Here is a 22378-nt window from a genome sequence, read left to right on the forward strand (position 1 = left end):
TATATGTATATGTACATATATATATATATATATATATATATATATATCTTTTTATTTATTTATTTATTTATTTATTTATATTTTGCGATGCTTTGTATGCCGTCATGCGAACGAACAAATAAAAGATAAACTAAAGAGAGAAAAATATATGCAATAGCACGCTTACCAGCATATATACAAAAAAGAGATCAAGGTAAAACGAGATGAAACAGGTTTCATCAGATTTCACTTAATATTATGCTATAAGAAATCAAATAATTTACGTCGCATAAGTTAGTCTTGAACGCAAAGTTACGATAAATGCATTACTCTTGTCATTAGAATAGAATAAATAATGAACAAGCTACAATAGTGAAGTGAAGTCTTAAGTGAGTCATCTCTCAGTGATGTGTTACAGCGAACATAGATAACATGTAAAATAAAAGAAAGAAGATCAGTAATAATCACATTTAAATTGTTGCACTAAAGTGAAAGAAAAATAACAAAGAAGTATACTCTAAAATATATACAACATAAATTATATGCATCCTTGTTTTCTTAAAAAAAAAGACAAAGAATTACATGAAAATCTCTAGTAGTTTAATAGTTCGTTAATTTTTATTTTTATGGAGATAAAATTATTAAAACTTTAGATCGCATACTAAAGTATAAGTGTGTATCAACGAAAGAGAGAATCGATCTTTTTAAATAGATTTATTCTTAGTTCTTATTACAGAATCTAAATAGATTCTAAATAGATTCTAGGTTACAGATCTTAAATAAATTCCAGTAGGAACAAATCTGTAAAAAATATTGATTAATGTCTTCGATAAAATACATTAATTTGGAAGAAGAAATGAAGAAGAATCCCGAGCTAAGGATGTCGGATATACAGATTCTAAGAGAATGGTGCGAGAAGCAACCTCACTTGCCAAAAATTCAGGATATCCTGCTTGCTATATTTCTGCAGAACAATTACTTTCGGATAGAACCGACGAAAAACACAATTGAGAATTATTTTACTATTAGGACACATGTGCCGGAATTTTTTTCCAACAGAGATCTACTTAAAGTGAAAGAATTGCAAAAGGCCTTTCAAGTTGTGTAAGTATAAATCTTATTTTTCGATACCGTTAATTAAAAAAAAATAGATGATCTATACAAAAATTGTTACACATATAAATAAAAACTTCTTTTTTATAAATAATTAAAATAATATAAAGTTACAATCTTTTTTCTAATTAATGATATAAAGATAAAAGCCCATCTTATGTCTGTAAATTTAAGATATAATAATTTGTATTTTAAATTAAAAATTGAAATAGATTATAATGACGAGTTTGAAAATTGAATAAAATATCTTTGAAAAAGTAGAAATAACTCCTCTGTCCTATCGGTTCTGTGCTTTCCGTTATCTAAAAATATTTGTAATTCCGTTATCTCTAAAATATTTATATTATTCTTCACATGTAGTAAAATTTAATACAATGTTACGATAATACAGTTTAGTAATTGAATCCAAACGCAATTATAGTAACATCTATTTATGTGTTAAACAAAAGGGCGCATCTTCAGTTAGAGGGAAAAACGAGGGAGAATTATAGCATTTTGATGGGACGATTTCTCAATTTTGAACCGTCGGATTACGATTTTAGTAGTGGAACAAAGGCCGGCTTCATGTTAATGGACGAGTTTATTTGGACTCATGGCTCGAGTCCTGGATTGATCTATATTGCCGATGCCACTGGCGTATCGCTTGGACATATGAAATGTCTGAATATAATATTAATAAAGAAATTCATACATTACGTACAGGATGCTTTACCGGTGCGTTTAAAAGCGATTCATGTCATAAACACATCGCCAGTTGTCGAACTAATATACAATATGTTTAAGCCTTTCATTAAAACGGAACTGATAGACTTGGTAAGATTTTCTTCGACATATTTTTAATTAATTTTTTTTGCTTAACGTACCAGTAGTCACGGATTTTCTTTCCGATAGTGAAAAAGCTCTGTGATTACAGCTAAAAGATTTAAAAGATATATACATCAACGAATAAGAAAAAATACTTCTCGAATTAAAAAAAATTACAATATAGTACGTGCTACATATATTGTAATTTAATTTAACCAATTGAGAAATACGAGAATATACAATAATATATATTTTCTTCAGATATATTTTCACTCATCGATGGAGAGTGCAAGCAAGTACTTTTCAATAGAAGTACTGCCTAACGAGCTTGGCGGGAAAGCCGGTCCCATTCAAGAATTAGCGAACGCGCAAATAAAGAAGATTGAAAATTTCGGCGAATGGTTTTTGGAAGATGAAAAAATCAATCGAGTGGATGAATCATTGCGAATCAACAAGAGCAAGGCTTCCAGCGATTTGTTTGGCGTAGATGGTAGTTTTAAAAAATTAGAAATCGACTGACAATGAGACAGAAAATAATTTTGCACGGATATGAATTGTGCTCTCCATTATTATTGAAGTAAAGATATTTTTCCGGAGAAAATTTTACATTACGCGTTTCTTTTAAAATAAATCAACTTAACCATGATTATACAATTTATGCACGAACAGGAAAACACTTGTAAATGAGAATAATAAAAAATTGTTATTGCACTCCCGTCTTTTTCATTGAATTTGGAAACTGTAATATTCTGGAAAACACAATTTAACTTGGATAACTGGTATATTTCCTAACAATATATAAACTATACTTTCCTCTATCGCTATTGATTGATGTTGTTTGTGTTGTTGATCGAAAGATGCGATCGTCTTGGATAAGTTGTGCCGACTAATCGCTAAATATGTGATGTGAATCGACAGTACAATGCAATTTTTTTGCATTCGTTTTAATACTTATTTCAACGTATAATAATGCAATCTTTTGCACGCCAATGACAAACACTATTTTCACATGATATTCGTATATATTTCTTAACGTCATTCTAAAAGATTTGCTGCCAAACGTGCGTTTCTTTTGTGAGAAACACGCTTCTAAAAATATGCATAGTCATGCGCATAATGAAAAATCCTAGATGATTATTGCATGTAAAATTTTGCGCGTGTATATGTTTTCCAAGTGGTATTCGTATGATGAATTATCGACATTGTTGCGCAATAGTAGCGTTAATTATTGTGATAAATATCGCACACATGCACAATATATATGTTTTTTACCTTTCTTTTTTATTACGCATAATACATAAGAAATGCGTATGTAAATCATTTTAAGTTTACGTACACACGTTTTTAGATAGTTTCGTATTTTTCCATTTGGCAAAACTACTATACATACTACTTCGATGACATTCCTTCACGATATCTAATGCAAATAAGATATATATATGAATTTTCAATGTGTATTCCTACTATTCATCGCGGGAATGACATGTTATATATTATCGAGACTATACCCAATTGTCACGCATTCCGTTGCCAGTTGCGGCTTAAAAAGTCTGTATCTCAATATAGATTTCGGTTAGTATTCTTCGAGTTTTCGAGCGGAGACCTTTCTCTTGTGTTATAACACATAGTCGTATCAGCTTCTACGAATATAGAAACGAAAGTGTGAATCATGACGTCGATAGATTCAGTGCCGTTCGAAGAAGAACTAAAGAGAAATCCTGAATTGAAGGAAGCAGATGTACAAATGTTGAGAGAATGGTGCGAGAAACAGCCTCATCTGCCAAAGGTATCGGATAGCGAATTAGCGTTATTTTTACATAGCAATTATTACCGACTCGAGCCGACAAAGACCACCATCGATACCTTCTTTACGGTCAGAAGTCACGTACCCGAGTTCTTTTGCAATCGAGATTTGATAAACAATAAGGAGCTGAAAAAAGCTACAACTGTTGTGTAAGTAAATATATATACCATATTTTTATTCTCTTTATATTATTCTCTACACTAAGAAAAAAATAATGTTGAACCAACAACATCAGTGTAATTGGAATTTATTTTATTAATTCAATAACATTTTTAATCAAATTAATACACCATGTATTGATTTGATTAATAATGTTATTGAATTAATAAAATAAATTCCAATTACACTGATGTTGTTAATTCAACATTACTTTTTCTCAGTGTATATATTACATATATAAATATATGTCGCATGGAGAAAAATTTCGTAAAAAATTTCGTAAAAATTAAGACAGTCCAATTATCAATAGAACGCATGAAGTTTTGGAAGGAACCACTAAAGACGGCCACAAAATCATCTATGGAAGATTGCTGGATAGCGATTCGTCGCATTTTGTTTACAACGACGCGATGAAATTGTTAAATATGACTATAGATCAGTGGCTCTATACGGAGGGCACCTGCAGCGGCCACGTGATAATATTCGACATGAAAAACGTTTCGTTTGGCCACGTCGGCCGTTTAAGTCCTATGGGACTCAAGAAATTCCTCTACTATTTACAAGACGGCCTGCCCGTCAGGCTGAAGGGTTTCCATTTTATGAACGCTTCTCCGGTAATCGATGTCATTCTGAATATGATGAGACCCTTTATGAAAAAACAATTGATGGATATGGTAAGATTAAAATTAAATAAATCGTTTATCTGTTGCGCATATTTAAAAGAAACGGGAAATCAAAATTACAAGTTTTTATTCGTTATACATAAATTCCTTTAGACAGAGAACGCGCGTTTTTTTTTAAATATACATACAATGTACGATTAAATGCATCACCGCACAAATTGCATTCTACTTGCATCGTATTTTTACTTTGCATAAATAAAAAATATTTCATTTTCGCGATATATTCCTTCTAGTTATTAAAAAATAAAGTAAAGCGCAAATATTAAAAGAATATACTCTGATTATAACTATGTGTAAATTCTAGTTTCATATGCATACTACAAGTGACACTTTGGAGAAATTTATACCGCTCGAAGTTTTTCCGAATGAAGCAGGTGGTCAAGCCGGTCCGATACAGGAGTTACATGAGAAACAGCTAAAAAAATTAGGAGATCACGCTGCTTGGTTTCAAGAGGACGAAGCTAATCATCGCGTCAATGAAGCGCTGCGACCTGGCAAGGCAAAGACAGCGACGGACTTATTTGGAGTTGAAGGAAGCTTTAAGAAGCTCGAGATTGATTAATCGAATAATGATCGTTAAGGCCCGGTTGCAGCAACATTATTTTAGCTTTAAGCGAAACTTAAATATATGTCTATCTTTATTTATTTAGAATGAAAGATAAAGATAGACACATATTTAAATCTTGCTTAAAGCTAAAATAACGTTGGTGCAACCAAGCCTAAATCTCCCGCTGTAAAAGATTACAGCGTCAACGATATCTTACTTTATTTTCAATTCGATAGTCCAATGTTCGAAAATAAAAGCAATAATCTAATAATACATTTAAATGTTTAACTAAATATTTACCAAAATTCAATAACATTAAATGCAGTGTGATAATGACAACACGTGTTATTAGTCGTTGAAAAGTTAATTAAGCATATATAATACATAGACTTATTGCACACAAAGTAAAATTGTATCACTTATAAAAAATTGATATTGTATCACATTAATAATACTTTAATACTTCAATTAGATTTCTCATTTGCTTATATCTCCATGTGTTTATGTCATCATAGTTCCCTATGATAATCATGTTGATTTAATCACTAGACTTTTAATTTCCTTCCTGCCACATAAAAATTGTCGATAATTTTTTCATTGATTGCTACTTTCAAACAGGATTAGGTAGATTGATCCTTTTTTGCCACAATTACATCAAAAAATTATTTACATCGGAAAGAATTTTTAAGCACGCTTTTCTTAGTTACATGTATTAAAAGCATTTTTCTTTTGTCCTTTCAATGTATCTTGCTTTAATACGCATATAACAGACATTTATATGTATTATTGTACGTTTTATATTACTAACTGCATAGTGTGCGATAAATTGATCTCGTTTGAAATGCGACAATACACATCTATATACGATGCATTTTAATAAAACATCGTGACATCGTGATTCTTATATCGTGACAAACGAATAAATAGTATAGAATGCATGTATTATAATAACTATGCTGTTTAAATCTAATCAACATAACGGATATAGCCAAAATTTGATCCGAAGAAAAAAAATAATTTCTATTTATACATGCTGAAAATTTGCATTCTCTTTTTCATTATTCAGTTTCATAGTAAAATTAGGAATAAAAATAAAAAAAGAAACTAACAAAGGAAACTTGTAATAATTAGTAAACTAGTAACGAAATCAGTCTATTATACATATATATATATGAAATATATATATGTATATATATATTCACATTTATTCACAACTTTTATTTCATTTCACACATTTTATGCGTCGAGTTTGAATACATAAAAGTTGCATATTATAATGTGAGGAGACCTTTACGAGACTTCTTTTCGACAGAGATTCTTATAATACTTTCACCATCGAACTATCTTCGCAGTAAACGGCAATACGCGCATGTGAACACATCGAGCTATAAATAATAGATAAACAACTCTGATTTTGTTCCATAATGAAATACATAATCGTAAGTATGCACAAATTTATGATTTATTAATAATATAAATAAATATTTTTGACAAATTTTCCGCGCCTTGAATTTAATGCGTAGATATTCTCCTTGTACATAAAAAATTTTTTATACGTATATTTCATTGTACGATTGAATGCGATAATAATACAATTTTTCAATGAAAAAGAAATTATTTAAAATGAAAGAAAACATTATCTGACCCGATATGTGAAATGATGTAGCAATTATCATGTTAAGAAGGTGGGATGATGATTTCACAATTTATTACCTGGAATCAAGGCGATGATGATTTCACAATTTATTACCTGGAATTTTAATGATATATGTATTCGCTACGTTGCCACATTTCTTGAAATCTAACGAATAATATATGAAATATTATTCGTTTCACGTTACAATTTAATACAATTTAATAAATCATTAAAATTTTTGTTGTTCCGTCGCTTGATGAGCAAAGAAGTATTATGTATGTGGGATCTAAAATTGATGAAAAAATTTTAGAAATAGACTTTTCCAAAATTATTTTTATAAAAATTAATAGAACATAAAGAATATATTAATATTATATAAACAAATTTTGTTTTAAATTTAATTTAAAACTTTGATGTATGTCTACAAAAATTTACACAATTAGAACTGCAATATTATCGAGGTATTATCACTATATTATATATTAAATTGTAGATAGGCGTCATCGCCTTGGTTAATATTTGTTTGGCGGATGTATTACATATTTTACCGGAATACCAGACAACGACAACATTAAAGCCGTACAGCTTCCAATATAAAGCGGGACGATACCCGGGACACATTGATCGCGTCCATCAAGAAGTTAGAGATGAGGACGGAATTATTCACGGTAATCACAGTTTAGTGATAGTCGTAATGTATGCTCTTTGTTGATTAAAATGTGCCGAGGACAATACAGATTATAGATCTCTATATTTTTATTCCTTAGTGATTCCTAATGTCTCAATCATTTAATTAGCTCATTCATAGATAGAGAGACTATACTCCCATGCTATAATATATACGTATATAATATATACTTATATATATAGTATATAATATATAATATATAGTATATAATATATATACGTTAATTATATTACGATTCTTCATCGATCCATCACTCATTTTTTGGTTTTTAATTCAAGTGCAAACTGAAAGATGCAGCACTTATACAAATTGAAATTGTACATTAAAACAAAGCAGATATTTTATAAATTATAAACATCTTACATTTATTTCATCATTATACTTTCATCATCATACTTTTTTTGAAAAAATAAATTATAACAAGAAATTAATTCTAATTAACACGAATAAATGATTGATTCAACGTTGAATAATAGCTGGGAGGAGTCTCTAATATAATAATTAAACAAAAGATTGTAATAATAATTTGCAGTTATGATATCTTAACGAATATACGCGGATTTTTCAGGAACATATTCATACGTTGATCCAAAGCACAAAGTACGAACAGTCGAGTATAAGGCTGATAAAAACGGATTTCATCCTGCTTTGATCAATTTTGATGACAATTTTGCTCAGCCTGCCGATTCAGAAGCTGTAAGATTGGCCAAGGAAAAACATATGCATCTTTATCAAAAAATCGCGGAAGCAAACGCTCATAACGTTCCAGCAAATTTGCCACGGGTAATTATTTTATACATCCATCGATATATATATATATATATATATATATATATATATATATATATAATCCATCAAAATACTGAGGCTACAATTTTTAAATCATAAGCAAACTTTAAAATTACAACTTCTTAGGAAAAAAAGAAACAATTTTCTATAATCTTTTTTTTATCTCTTTAATTTATTTCTTATATCATTTATATCAGAAAATTGTATTTTATTTTAATGCATTTTTGTAACAATTGCAGACTCTTCATGTATTGTATTGTAATTGTATCAGTTTTTTTTTAAATTAATGAGATGAGAAAAATAAAGAAGATTTAATTATTTTTTTGTGTCTGAAAAATATGGTTGCATTTTCCAAGAATTGAAATATACTTTGAAGAATAGTTGGAATAGATTAAATAAATTGCTCGCACAATTTTTCCTTTTTTTTTATAATTTCTGTTTAGTTTCTTTCTTTTCCGTTACTCGACTTAATTGTTTCGCAGGACTCGGCCAGCGTGGCAAGAGCAAAGGACAAGCATAATGAATTGTACCATAAGATCGCGGAACAACACGCAGCGATCGCCGTGCAGAGAGAAGCTGAACGACTAGCTTACGAAGCGACTTCCGTTGTCAATGACGTAAATGATCGTCACACATGTTAAAAGAGTTTTGTATATGTGTCGGTATCACGTTGACACATGTGACGTATATTTTAATAACAAGAAATATGTCATCTTGGAAATGCGTATTAATGTTATAGATAATCATAAATATCATAATCATACATATGCTCATTTTCATCATGATTTTCTTAAATTGATTCGAGTAATGGAGAAAAATATTTTCGCCCAACTCGTGAATAAAAATTTTTAATCTTTAATCCATAGCAAAATAATGTGTGCTTGCTCTTGATTTTAAGATTGTACAGTCTTTAGAATCTTAAGGTATTGTTATAATACCTTTGAAACGATCGTTGAATTTATAAACAAATTTAAAAAAAGTGACAAATTACACAAGAAAAATAAAACTAACATATAGTTATACTAATATATAATACAATAAAATAATAATTATAAAATCAAGCAAAAAATTGAGTTTTTATGCAAATTCCTCTCTCTTTAGACTCTGAGGTAGAAATTTGCAGCAAATCACACACATATGCACATACACACAAGCAGCAAATAAATACATCATTTTCTTATCAATTATTTTTTTATAAATTTCTACTTTCATACAAAATTAAATATTATATAAGTGCTTCTCCACATAATTGTTAATAAATGAAAATCAATGATTATTGACACGAATCATTTTTGAATACTATAACATGTGATTATGATGTTGTTGCAATTATTACGTATTGTATATTGCCCATTATCGCCTAAATCAAGATAAGAACAATAGTAAGATAAATACATGTGCTGCACACATTAATGACTGTTATAATTATTATATTTTTTTCCTTTGGCATGCAATTTTTTCGTATGAAGTCTGTTTATATAATTACGAGCAAGCAGTAATGCGAACAGAGCGTTAAAAACTTGTTACTTTTAAATGCCGGAAGTGTTATCGCGCAAACAAAAAATTTTCGATGAAAGATATATAACACACACAATCGTATTGTAGTGATATAAAAAACCACTGTTATATTATGTACGACATTAGTTTGAGCGAATATCCTGACGAAAAATGAAGTGCTTCTTGAGCAAACTATTCTGCTTTCTTGTGTTGTGCATCGTGGTAAGAATTCAATACATATAATTTAAAAGTAAAAATACAAAACTCACATTTCATATTTTTTCAAAAATTCTGGTAAAATTAAATTTTTTACACGCATGCATAAAGAAAGGAATTTATGAATTATATCAAAGTATGTGAAACAAATTTATTCCCTTCATGTGTAATAATAAATTATTGTTTAGATTATCTCTGTAAAAGAGAAAAAATTGAGTAGAGAAATGAACGACTTTCAAGGATGTATTTTACGCGTACTCATCCTATTTCCTTCAATCTTTCAATTTATATTTAATTATATAAATGCATGTGTGCGAGTACGTGTAAAATATTAAATTGTGTATATTAAATATTAAATATTTTTATATTTAATATTAAGAATGACGTAAATTCCTCGATATATGTCCACGTATTGATATATCCTACAATTAGAATGAAATTTAAACGCGTAATATTTAACGCAAATGCTTGTAGTAGAAAATATGTGTGTGTGTGTATGGTGTGTATATACTCTTATATTACTTATTCTTTTTCCTAGGCAACGATGAGCATAGGAAATCCAACTTCTGGGATTATAGGACATAAAAGCGTAGCTTGGGAACACGGGGAAGGTCCTCCAGGTCATCGGGGTCCTCCGGGTCCTCCGGGTCCACCGGGTTCTCCTCCCACTGACCCTTCTTCTAATACTACTGAGACTGCAACGTAAACCTGCATAAATGGATAAAATAAAATTAAGCCTTTTAATAATATAACAAATCTAAATGCATTAATTTACATTTACTTTTTCCCTCTTCTCTTTTTTTTCTCCACCCCCTTCCCTCCGTCCCGATCTTTTATTCCTCTCTCTGTATGGCAGAGAACGAGATGTTAGCGTTTACGTCTGTCGTAGTCGTGGACATAAAGTAAAACAGAGAAAAACGTACATGCAACTTACGTATACTTACGTATTCTCTTTCCCCCCCAATCCTCCGTTCCGGTATCTCTTTGTATATCTTTTTGTGTTGCTATACTTTAAGTTTCTATAAACTTTAAGTCAGTAGTACTTTGAAAAAATTTTTCCGTAAAAAAAGTAACTTACGCTAAATGCGCTAAATGAAGTCAAATTTACTTTACGTATTTGGGTTTGTGTTCAAACATTCAATTTCATTCATATCAATTTTTCTAAATTTAATTAGAGACCGCAATTATTAAATGCTTTCATTTTACAATTTTCTTATTCAATTGTTAGTTTTTTTAGCTTTCAATTAATGCACAGATATACTTTTTGTAACGACTTAAATGCTGATTAAAATTAAACTTATTCGAGTACAAAATTGTCCAAATCGTCTCTGATTAATAAGACTTTTTTTCATATTGCCACTCGAAGCTCATTTTCACCGCCAAAAGCATCACGTAATTAAAAATAAAGAAATCGAGGCAACGTTCCGATATTCACTGCCAGTAATGAAAATCTATAGTATGCGTGACATAAACTATATTCTCAGCCTGATTCGTCATTTTTAGTCACGTGTCATCTTTGGCGCCAATATGAATAAATTCCTTTTTTCTTACATCAAGATTACATAAATACATATATGACTCTGGATATTTCTCCGTTAATTGATATATATTTAAATTATAATTAAAAATAATTAAATAGAAAATTACTTTAATAAATCAATGTATCGTATGTATATTTCTTAATTTTTTTATGCATCATGCGCAATATCTGTACATGCTTGTAATGATTGTATATAGATACACACACATATATATACATTTACAAGTACGTACATGCACATAATATAAAAAAATTGATTTATTTGATATTATGCACACGAAATATAAATTTATATATATATATATATATATATATATATATATATATAAAATCTTTAAGTTCACAAATATGATAAAATCCAATTAATTATGTTTTAGGTAGAGAACGATGAAATAAGTTATGGCGATGGGTTGAAAGATCTGGAAGAAACCTGAAATTATTTATACTTCATTTGCTGTGTAATTGTTATTATTATTATTATTATTGTTATCGTTTCTCTATTGCCCATACAAATTACATCACAATTATAAAAAAAAATTTCTGGTATAAAATTTTATCTGTATATTTTTCTAAAAATAAAGTATAAAAATAAATGTTAAAAAAAGTTGTTATTTTACCACAACCGCATAAATTTTATATTGCAATTTAAAAACTATAGTTATATACAATAATATGAAAATTAAACATGCGACTTGAAAATTACATTCAGCAAAAGAGGAAAATAAAAATAATACTCTCAAGTTTTATTTGTATAAGATTAGCAAGTATTGAACATCTTAGCTTAATGAATAGCAGAAAAAAAAAATTGTATGGACTTTTAATAAATAATTTTGGCAATCACAATATAATTTCATTCGTAAATGTATACATTTTTATATTAATGCAACAATATATTTTCTCCTACACACAATTTTCTATAATCTTGTGTATCTATATAAAAACGAAAAAAAAGATAATATTGAAAAATTGACAGATTATAACTGTACACAATTATTGTCTATCCTATCGCATATTATTGCAGTTTGATTCATAAATCAATTACAAATAATCTTTTATACAGCACATATAAACTATAAAATACTCAAATTAGCATATGTCTGTATGAAAAGTATTTGTTGAGATTCATGTCAATTACATATCGAGCATTTTGAATATCTTTACAAAAAGGAATGAATTACATATAAACATTATATAACTTATGCACAATAATTATAGATATTTTATTAAAAATTAAAGATAATCAAAATAACACTAATAATTCACTACTATTTTCATTGTTATGTAAAAATATGTGCATATAGTATAAAATATCTGAAAATCGTGTCTTTTCGCATTAATCAATCATGATAACAAGCCAAAGAATAAATTTGAAACTTGATTATTACATATTGATACTTATGATACCCAGAAAGTTTTCATTTTAATAAACTACAAAATTTTGAGAAATGATTGGAAAAGTCCTTCATATTCAATTAATTGTATTTCTATGTATATTGTATAAAGATATTGCATGTATTTTTATATAATAATATCAACAATCATCAAAAAATAGATACTTTCCCCATGAAGGATGATGTATCATTCTCTACTATTATATCATTATATTATATTTTAAAGATTCAATCATCTTACAAATTGCAATCATCTTTTGAAAAATTTTATAAAATGTGCCACATAATATAATTGCACGACCTAAATACATCCCAGATTTAACAATACAAATTAATCTGTGATATGACAGTTTTCTAATTTATTTCTTCAATAAATGTAACATGTCTTTATTTTACTGTTGTAACAGAATATCCGCTCTTTCAGTTTTATCGATAATATTATCAATCAGATCATTTTGCGAGTCTATTTCTTCGGATAAACCAATTGCCAAATGCTTTAGTCTCGCTAATGAGCCACTTATTTCACTTAAATTTTGCTCTAAAGCTTTGGTTACTCTGTCGCCAGCAGGCCTAACATCTTCAAGATTGTTGTCGTTGTAATTTTCTTTTATTTTTGTAGGCGAATACGAATTGCTAATGTTACTTTGTACTTGTTCTAATGTATTGGACAGTGCGGGAGACGTTATGGACTCAGAACTGGATGATTCTGATAATTTTGTGGACAGTATTGACGCATCCAAAGATTTACCGTTGAGATAATTTTTCAAACTGCCAAAGACGCTTTTTATGCCTTGTATATGTTTCTGACTAAATCTTAACGTGCTATTAATATCATTTAATCTCTTTTCCGTTCTTTGCAATTGTTCTCTTTGTCTGATTAATTTCTGAAAATAGAAATTTATATATTATATCGTATCGTATATCACGTGTGTCCCTGGTCATGTAAAACGCATTGCGGTAAAATTAAAATAATTTTATATTTATCGCACATTATAATATAAATGTTTACATGTGAAAGAGGAATATATTAAATGGCTTGTGCGTAATTATAAATTGTGTATATCAACAGTTTTGCTATCTACAGTGACGCGATAATAGACCGGTATATTAGTACCTCGGCTGTAGCTACGCCAATTTGTTCAGAGTCTCTCAGAAGCGAGACGGACCTTTCCGAAGACTGTATCGTGCGTTCTTCAATCTCCTTTTTACGTTGAAGCAATTGTTGACGTTTCTGCGTTATGTCATTGTTAAAATTTTGATAACGTCCAGCGGGAAGAGCTCTGACTGGCGCATTCCTCAGAAATGTCTCATCGTCCACGTCGTTTTCTAACGAGAAAAATGGATTCCTCGGATCGCTGAAATAATGAAGCGCTGCGACCTGGCAAAGCAAAGACGGACTTATTTGGCGTTGAAGGAAGCTTTAAGAAGCTCGAGATTGATTAATCGAATAATAATCATTAAGGCCAGGTTGCACCAACATTATTTTAGCTTTAAGCGAAACTTATATGTCTGTCTTTATTTATTTAGAATGAAAGATAAAGATAGACATATATTTAAATCTCGCTTAAAGCTAAAATAACGTTGGTACAACCAAGCCTAAATCTCCCGTTGTAAAAGATTACAGCGTCAACGATATCTTACTTTATTTTCAATTCGATAGTCCAATGTTCGAAAATAGAAGCAATAATCTAATAATACATTTAAATGTTAAACTAAATATTTACAAAAATTCAATAACGTTAAATGCAGTGTGATAATGACAACACGTGTTATTAGTCGTTGAAAAGTTAATTAAGCATATATAATACATAGACACATTGCACACAAAGTAAAATTGTATCACTTATAAAAAATTGATATTGTATCACATTCATAATATTTTAATATTACTTCAATTAGATTTCTCATTTGCTTATATCTTCATGTGCTTATGTCATCATACTTCCCTATGATAATCATGTTGATTTAATCACTAGACTTTTAATTTCCTTCCTGCCACATAAAAACTGTCGATAATTTTTTCATTGATTGCTACTTTCAAACAGGATTAGATAGATTGATCCTTCTTTGCCACAATTACATAAAAAAATTTTTTACAACGGAAAGAATTTTTAAGCATGCTTTTCTTAGTTACATGTATTAAAAGCATTTTTCTTTTGTCCTTTCAATATGTCTTGCTTTAATACGCATATAACAGACATTTATATGTATTATTGTACGTTTTATATTACTAACTGCATAGTTTGCGATAAATTGATCTCGTTTGAAATGCGACAAAACACATCTATACACGATGCATTTTACACGATGCAATAAAACATCGTGACATCGTGATTCTTATATCGCGACAAACGAATAAATAGTATACAGAATGCATGTATTATAATAACTATGCTGTTTAAATCTAATCAACATAACGGATATATCAAAATTTGATCCGAAGAAAAAAAATAATTTCTATTTATAAATGCTGAAAATTTGCATTCTCTTTTTCATTATTCAGTTTCATAACAAAATTAGGAATAAAAATAAAAAAACTAACAAAAGAAACTTGTAATAATTAGTAAACTAGTAACGAAATCAGTCTATTATACATATATATATGAAATATGTATATGTATATACATATATTCACATTTATTCACAACTTTTATTTCATTTCACACATTTTATGCGTCGAGTTTGAATACATAAAAGTTGCATATTATAATGTGAGGAGATCTTTATGAGATTTCTTTTCGACAGATATTCTTATAATACTTTCACCATCAAACTATCTTCGCAGTAAACGGCAATATGCGCATGTGAACACATCGAGCCATAAATAATAAATAAACAACTTTTGTTCCATAATGAAATACATAATCGTAAGTATGCACAAATTTATGATTTATTAATAATATAAGTAAATATTTTTGACAAATTTTCCACGCCTTGAATTTAATGCGTAGATATTCTCCTTGTACATAAAAAATTTTTTTATACGTATATTGTATGATTGAATGCGATAATAATACAATTTCTCAATGAAAAAGAAATTATTTAAAATGAAAGAAAACATTATCTGACCCGATATGCGAAATGATGTAGCAATTATCATGTTAAGAAGGCGATGATGATTTCACAATTTATTACCTGGAATTTTAATGATATATGTATTCGCTACGTTGCCACATTTCTTACAATCTAATGAATAATATATGAAATATTATTCGTTCACGTTATAATTTAATGCAATTTAATAAATCATTAAAATTTTTGTTGTTCCGTCGCTTGACGAGCAAAGAAGTTTTATGTATGTGGGGTTTTATGTATGTCTAAAATTGATGAAAAAATTTTGGAAATAGACTTTTCCAAAATTATTTTTATAAAAATTAATAGAACATAAAGAATATATTAATATTATATAAACAAATTTTGACTTAAATTTAATTTTAAACTTTGATGCATGTCTACAAAAATTTACACAATTAGAACTGCAATATTATCGACGTATTATCACTATATTATATGTTAAATTGATGCAAATTTACACAATTAGAACTGCAATATTATCGACGTATTATCACTATATTATATGTTAAATTGATGTTGAATAGATAGCCGTCATCGCCTTGGTTAATATTTGTTTGGCGGATGTATTACATATTTTATCGGAATACCAGACAACGACAACATTAAAGCCGTACAGCTTCCAATATAAAGCGGGACGATATCCAGGATACATTGATCGCGTCCATCAAGAAGTTAGAGATGAAAACGGAATTATTCACGGTAATCGCAGTTTATAGTCGTAATGTATGCTCTTTGTTGATTAAAATGTGCCGAGGACAATACAGATTATAGATCTCTATATTTTTATTCCTTAGTGATTCTTAATGTCTCAATCATTTAATTAGCTCATTCGTAGATATGGAGACTATATTCCCATGCTATAATATATGTATACGTATATAATATATACTTATATATATAGTATATAATATATAATATATAATATATAATATATAATATATATATATATATATACATTATATTATATTACGATTCTTCATCGATCCATCACTCATTTTTTGATTTTAATTCAAGTGCAAACTGAAAGACGCAGCACTTATACAAATTGAAATTGTACATTATAACAAAGCAGATATTTTATAAATCATAAACATCTTACATTTATTTCATCATTTTCTTCTTCTCTTTTTGTGGTATTTTTTTTGAAAAAATAAATTATAACAAGAAATTAATTCTAATTAACGCGAATTAATTATTGATTCAACGTTGAATAATGGCTGAGAGAAGTCTCTAATATAATAATTAAAGAAAAGATTGTAATAATAATTTGCAGTTATGATATCTTAACGAATATACGCGGATTTTTCAGGAACATATTCATACGTTGATCCAAAGCACAAAGTACGAACAGTCGAGGCTATAAGGCTGATAAAATCGAATTTCATCCTGCTTTGATCAATTTTGATGACACTTTTGCTCAGCCTGCCGATTCAGAAGATGTAAGATTGGCCAAGGAGAAATATATGCATCTTTATCAAAAAATCGCGGAAGCAAACGCTCATAATGTTTCAGCAAATTTGCCACGGGTAATTATTTTATACATCCATCGATATATATATATATATATATATATATATATATATATATATATATATATATATATTAAATTATATATATATATATATACATAAATTTTAAAGTTTGCTTATGATTTAAATATTGGAGCCTCAGTATTTTGATGGATTATATATATATATATACAGGGTCTACCAAAAGTGTGGAAACCCCTAAATATCTCGGAAAATATACGTTTTACAGAAAAGTGTTTCCAACAAAAGTTGTAAGGTTTAAGAAGATCTATATACTGATTCTATCAGTTTGACCTTGGATGGCGTCGTCAAGGTCAGGTCAAGGTCACATTGACTTTTTTAAATGACACCCCCTACATTTGATTGCATATTCTTATAGCTTAATTCAAGAGCTTTCCAAAACACTATAATAATGTTCATTTTTATTAAGTACTTTGCGAGTTATGAGGGTTGAAATAATTTCTTAATTTTACATAAACCATAAAATATCTAGTAAACCATTCATTTTTCGATTATCTTACCTTCATACTTTTATGTACAAAATAATGAAAGGAATCAATTGGTGTAAAGAAAACATACAGTTGTTTTTAAGAAAAAATATGGAATTGTTAATTGCAAATTACATATTTTTTCTTAGAAACAACTATGTGTTTTCTTTACACCAATTGATTCCTCTCATTAATTTGTACATAAAAGTATGAAGGTAAGATAATCGAAAAATGAATGGTTTACTAGATATTTATGGTTTATGTAAAATTAAGAAATTATTTCAACCCTCATAACTCGCAAAGTACTTAATAAAAATGAACATTATTATAGTGTTTTGGAAAGCTCTTGAATTAAGCTATAAGAATATGCAATCAAATGTAGGGGGTGTCATTTAAAAAAGTCAATGTGACCTTGACCTGACCTTGATGACGCCATCCAAGGTCAAACTGATAGAATCAGTATATAGATCTTCTTAAACCCTACAACTTTTGTTGGAAACACTTTTCTGTAAAACGTATATTTTCCGAGATATTTAGGGGTTTCCACACTTTTGGTAGACCCTGTATATATATATATATATATATATATATATGTATATATGTATATATGTATATATGTATATATGTATATATAATCCATCAAAATACTGAGGCTCCAATATTTAAATCATAAGCAAACTTTAAAATTAGAACATCCTAGGAAAAACAGAAACAATTTTCTATAATCTTTTTTTTATCTCTTTAATTTATCTCGTATATAATTTATATCAAAATTGTATTTTATTTTAATGAATTTTTGTAACAACTGCAGACTCTTCATGTATGTAATTGTTGTATTGTAATTGTATCAGTTTTTTTTAAATTAATGAGATGAGAAAAATAAAGAAGATTTAATTATTTTTTTGTGTCTGAAAAATATGTTTGCATTTTCCAAGAATTTAAATATACTTTGAAGAATAGTTGGAATAATTTAAATAAATTGCTCGCACAATTTTTCCTTTTTTTTTTATAATTTCTGTTTATCTTTCTTTTCCGTTGGTCGACTTAATTGTTTCGTAGGACTCGGCCAGCGTGGCAAGAGCGAAGGACAAGCATAATGAATTGTACCATAAGATCGCGGAACAACACGCAGCGGTCGCCGTGCAGAGAGAAGCTGAACGACTAGCTTACGAAGCGACTTCCGTTGTCAATGACATAAATGATCATCAGACATGTTAAAAGTGTTTTGTATATGTGTTGGTATCACGTTGACACATGTGATGTATATTTTAATAACAAGAAATATGTCATCTCGGAAATGCGTATTAATGTTATAGATAATCATAAATATCATAATCATACATATGCTCATTTTCATCATGATTTTCTTAAATTGGTTCGAGTAATGGAGAAAAATATTTTCGCCCAACTCGCGAATAAAAATTTTTAATCTTTAATCCATAGCAAAATAATGTGTGCTTGCTCTTGATTTTAAGATTGTACAGTCTTTAGAATCTTAAGGTATTGTTATAATACCTTTGAAACGATTGTTGAATTTATAAACAAATTTAAAAAAAGTGACAAATTACACAAGAAAAATAAAACTAACATATAGTTATACTAATATATAATACAATAAAATAATAATTATAAAATCAAGCAAAAAATTGAGTTTTTATGCAAATTCCTCTCTCTTTAGACTCTGAGGTAGAAATTTGCAGCAAATCACACACATATGCACATACACACAAGCAGCAAATAAATACATCATTTTCTTATCAATTATTTTTTTATAAATTTCTACTTTCATACAAAATTAAATATTATATAAGTGCTTCTCCACATAATTGTTAATAAATGGAAATCAATGATTATTGACACGAATCATTTTTGAATACTATAACATGTGATTATGATGTTGTTGCAATTATTACGTATTGTATATTGCCCATTATCGCCTAAATCAAGATAAGAACAATAGTAAGATAAATACATGTGCTGCACACATTAATGACTGTTATATTTATTATATTTTTTTCCTTTGGCATGCAATTTTTTCGTATGAAGTCTGTTTATATAATTACGAGCAAGCAGTAATGCGAACAGAGCGTTAAAAACTTGTTACTTTTAAATACCGGAAGTGTTATCGCGCAAACAAAAAATTTTCGATGAAAGATATACAACACACACAATCGTATTGTAGTGATATAAAAACGACTGTTATATTATGTTACGACTTTAGTTCGAGCGAGTATTCTGACGAAAAATGAAGTGCTTCTTGAGCAAACTATTCTGCTTTCTTGTGTTGTGCATCGTGGTAAGAATTCAATATACATAATTTAAAAGTAAAAATACAAAACTCACATTTCATATTTTTTCAAAAATTCTGGTAAAATTAAATTTTTTACACGCATACGCAAAGAAAGAAATTTATGAATTATATTAAAAGTATTTGAAACTTTTAAATTTATTCCCTTCATGTATAATAATAAATTATTGTTTAAATTGTCTCTGTAAAAGAGGAAAAATTCAGTAGAGAAATGAATGACTTTCAACGATGTATTTTACGCGTGCTCATCCTATATCCTTCAATATTTCAATTTATATTAAATTGTATAAATGCATGTGTGCGAGTACGTATAAAATATTAAATTGTGTATATTAAATATTAAATATTTTTATATTTAATATTAAGAATGATATAAACGTATTGATATATCCTACAATTAGAATAAAATTTGAACGCGTAATATTTAACGCAAATGCTTATAGTAGAAAACATATGTGTGTGTGTATACTCTTATATTACTTACTCTTTCTCCTAGGTAACGATGAGTGTAGGAAATCCAATGCTTCCGATGAAAGAACAGCGTAAAGTAGCTTGTAGACGAACAACAACGGCTGCACCTGTATAAATGGGTAAAATAAAATTAAGCCTTTTAATAATATAACAAATCTAAATGCATTAATTTACATTTATTTTTTTTCTCTTCTCTTTTTCTTCCTCCCCCCCTCCGTTCCGGTCTCTCATTCCTCTCTCTGTATACCTTTTTGTGATTGCTATACTTTAAGTTTCTATAAACTTTAAGTTAGTAGTACTTTGAAATAATTTTTAATTTTTTTTAAATTTTCAATTAATGCACAGATATACTTTTTGTAACGACTTAAATGCTGATTAAAATTAAACTTACTCAAATATAAAATTATCCAAATCATCTCTGATTAATAAGACTTTTTTTCATACTGACGCTCAAAGTGCATTTTCACTGCCAAAAGCATCACGTAATTAAAAATAAAGAGATACCGAAGCTGCGTTCCGATATTCACTGCCAGTAATGAAAATCTATAATATGTGTGACATAAACTATAGATTCTCAGTACTGGCAGTGAATATCGGAACGCAGCCTGATTCGTCATTTTTAGTCACGTGTCATCTTTGGCGCAAATATGAATAGATTCCTTTTTTTTATATCAAGATTATATAAATACATATATGACTCTGGATGTTTTTCCGTTAATTGATATATATTTAAATTATAATTAAAAATAAATAGAAAATTACTTCAATAAATCAATGTATCGTATGTATATTTCTTAATTTTTTTATGCATTATGCACAATATCTGTACATGCTTGTAATGTATATAGATACACACTCACATACAATATACATTTACAAATGTGTACATGCACAAGCATCATGCACATAATATAAAAAAATTGATTTATTAGATATTATACACACGACATATAAATATATATATATATATATATATATATATATATATAAAATCTTTAAGTTATACAAATATGATAAAATCCAATTAATTATGTTTTAGGTAGAGAACGATGAAATAAGTTATGGCGATGGGTTGAAATATCTGGAAGAAATCTGAAATTATTTATACTTCATTTGCTGTGTAATTGTTATTATTATTATTATTATTGTTATCATTTCTCTATTGCCCATACAAATTACATCACAATTATAAAAAAAAATTTCAGTTATAAAATTTTATCTGTATACTTGTACCTGTATACTGTATTTTTTTAAAAATAAAGTAAAAAAGTAAATGTTAAAAAAAAAGTTATTTTATCATAACCGCATAAATTTTATATTGCAATTTAAAAACTACAGTTATATACAATAATATGAAAATTAAACAAAATTATGCAATTACTTAATTAAGCAAAAGAGGAAAATAAAAATAATACTCTCAAGTTTTATTTTTATAGGATTAGCAAGTATTGAACATCTTAGCTTAATGAATAGCAGAAAAAAAAATTGTATGGACTTTTAATAAATAATTTTGGCAATCACAATATAATTTCATTCGTAAATGTATACATTTTTATATTAATGCAACAATTTATTTTCTCCTACACACAATTCTCTATAATCTTGCATATCTATATAAAAAACGAAAAAGAAAAAAATAATATTGAAAAATTGACAGATTA

The 22378-nt window shown here is 28.2% G+C and overlaps 4 protein-coding genes, 1 long non-coding RNA gene and 1 pseudogene across 6 annotated transcripts; 5 read left to right on the top strand and 1 right to left on the bottom strand.

Moving 5' to 3' along the window:
- The first annotated feature begins 506 nt into the window (after window positions 1-506).
- Window positions 507-2605, top strand: LOC112637782 (alpha-tocopherol transfer protein-like). The gene is made up of 3 exons (XM_025408249.1): window positions 507-1083; window positions 1542-1905; window positions 2158-2605. Exons 1-3 carry the CDS (start codon window positions 800-802, stop codon window positions 2413-2415), a joined length of 906 nt encoding a protein of 301 aa, XP_025264034.1. The 5' UTR covers window positions 507-799; the 3' UTR covers window positions 2416-2605.
- An 805-nt stretch (window positions 2606-3410) lies between these two features.
- On the top strand, window positions 3411-5485 carry LOC105249631 (alpha-tocopherol transfer protein-like). Its single transcript, XM_011255230.3, has 3 exons — window positions 3411-3849; window positions 4170-4533; window positions 4847-5485. The coding sequence occupies exons 1-3, from the start codon at window positions 3566-3568 to the stop codon at window positions 5102-5104; spliced, it is 906 nt and encodes a 301-aa protein (XP_011253532.1). The 5' UTR covers window positions 3411-3565; the 3' UTR covers window positions 5105-5485.
- Window positions 5486-6327: 842 nt separating this feature from the next.
- Window positions 6328-11868, top strand: LOC112637251. 2 transcript variants are annotated; one of them, XM_025406512.1, is made up of 6 exons: window positions 6331-6528; window positions 7219-7393; window positions 7982-8196; window positions 8685-8819; window positions 10454-10617; window positions 11833-11868. In XM_025406512.1, exons 1-6 carry the CDS (start codon window positions 6514-6516, stop codon window positions 11834-11836), a joined length of 708 nt encoding a protein of 235 aa, XP_025262297.1. In that variant the 5' UTR covers window positions 6331-6513; the 3' UTR covers window positions 11837-11868. The 2 variants fall into 2 exon arrangements, with proteins under 2 accessions (XP_025262299.1, XP_025262297.1); XM_025406514.1 differs by lacking the exon at window positions 11833-11868 and having other exon boundaries at window positions 6328-6528; window positions 7285-7393; window positions 10454-10654.
- Window positions 11869-12974: 1106 nt separating this feature from the next.
- Window positions 12975-15660, bottom strand: LOC105249688 (synaptosomal-associated protein 29-like). The gene is made up of 3 exons (XM_025408003.1): window positions 15607-15660; window positions 13961-14224; window positions 12975-13730 (listed from the first exon to the last, which is right to left on the bottom strand). Exons 1-3 carry the CDS (start codon window positions 15658-15660, stop codon window positions 13239-13241), a joined length of 810 nt encoding a protein of 269 aa, XP_025263788.1. The 3' UTR covers window positions 12975-13238.
- On the top strand, window positions 15487-19156 carry LOC112637737 (annotated as a pseudogene).
- A 978-nt stretch (window positions 19157-20134) lies between these two features.
- LOC112637254 lies at window positions 20135-21792 on the top strand. Its single transcript, XR_003122475.1, has 3 exons — window positions 20135-20234; window positions 20743-20836; window positions 21757-21792. It is a non-coding gene; the product is annotated as an uncharacterized LOC112637254 (long non-coding RNA).
- Window positions 21793-22378: the final 586 nt, after the last annotated feature.

This window comes from Camponotus floridanus, unplaced genomic scaffold (assembly GCF_003227725.1).
Source record: "Camponotus floridanus strain SB8 unplaced genomic scaffold, Cflo_v7.5 scaffold1, whole genome shotgun sequence".
NCBI classification, from domain to species: Eukaryota; Metazoa; Arthropoda; class Insecta; order Hymenoptera; family Formicidae; genus Camponotus; species Camponotus floridanus.

Excerpts from the sequence above, each read along its gene's own strand:
- LOC112637782 (XM_025408249.1), top strand. The coding sequence starts at position 800 with ATGTCTTCGATAAAATACATTAATTTGGAAGAAGAAATGAAGAAGAAT. Across the intron at positions 1,084-1,541 it reads CAAAAGGCCTTTCAAGTTGT|GGCGCATCTTCAGTTAGAGG; the intron begins GTAAGTATAAAT and ends GTTAAACAAAAG. Across the intron at positions 1,906-2,157 it reads AAACGGAACTGATAGACTTG|ATATATTTTCACTCATCGAT; the intron begins GTAAGATTTTCT and ends TATTTTCTTCAG.
- LOC105249631 (XM_011255230.3), top strand. The coding sequence starts at position 3,566 with ATGACGTCGATAGATTCAGTGCCGTTCGAAGAAGAACTAAAGAGAAAT. Across the intron at positions 3,850-4,169 it reads AAAAAAGCTACAACTGTTGT|AACGCATGAAGTTTTGGAAG; the intron begins GTAAGTAAATAT and ends AATTATCAATAG. Across the intron at positions 4,534-4,846 it reads AAAAACAATTGATGGATATG|TTTCATATGCATACTACAAG; the intron begins GTAAGATTAAAA and ends TGTAAATTCTAG.
- LOC112637251 (XM_025406512.1), top strand. Across the intron at positions 8,197-8,684 it reads TTCCAGCAAATTTGCCACGG|GACTCGGCCAGCGTGGCAAG; the intron begins GTAATTATTTTA and ends ATTGTTTCGCAG. Across the intron at positions 8,820-10,453 it reads CGACTTCCGTTGTCAATGAC|GCAACGATGAGCATAGGAAA; the intron begins GTAAATGATCGT and ends TCTTTTTCCTAG.
- LOC105249688 (XM_025408003.1), bottom strand. The coding sequence starts at position 15,660 with ATGTGTTCACATGCGCATATTGCCGTTTACTGCGAAGATAGTTTGATG. Across the intron at positions 14,225-15,606 it reads AAGATAGTTTGATGGTGAAA|GTCGCAGCGCTTCATTATTT; the intron begins GTATTATAAGAA and ends TTGCTTTGCCAG. Across the intron at positions 13,731-13,960 it reads TTGGCGTAGCTACAGCCGAG|AAATTAATCAGACAAAGAGA; the intron begins GTACTAATATAC and ends TTCTATTTTCAG.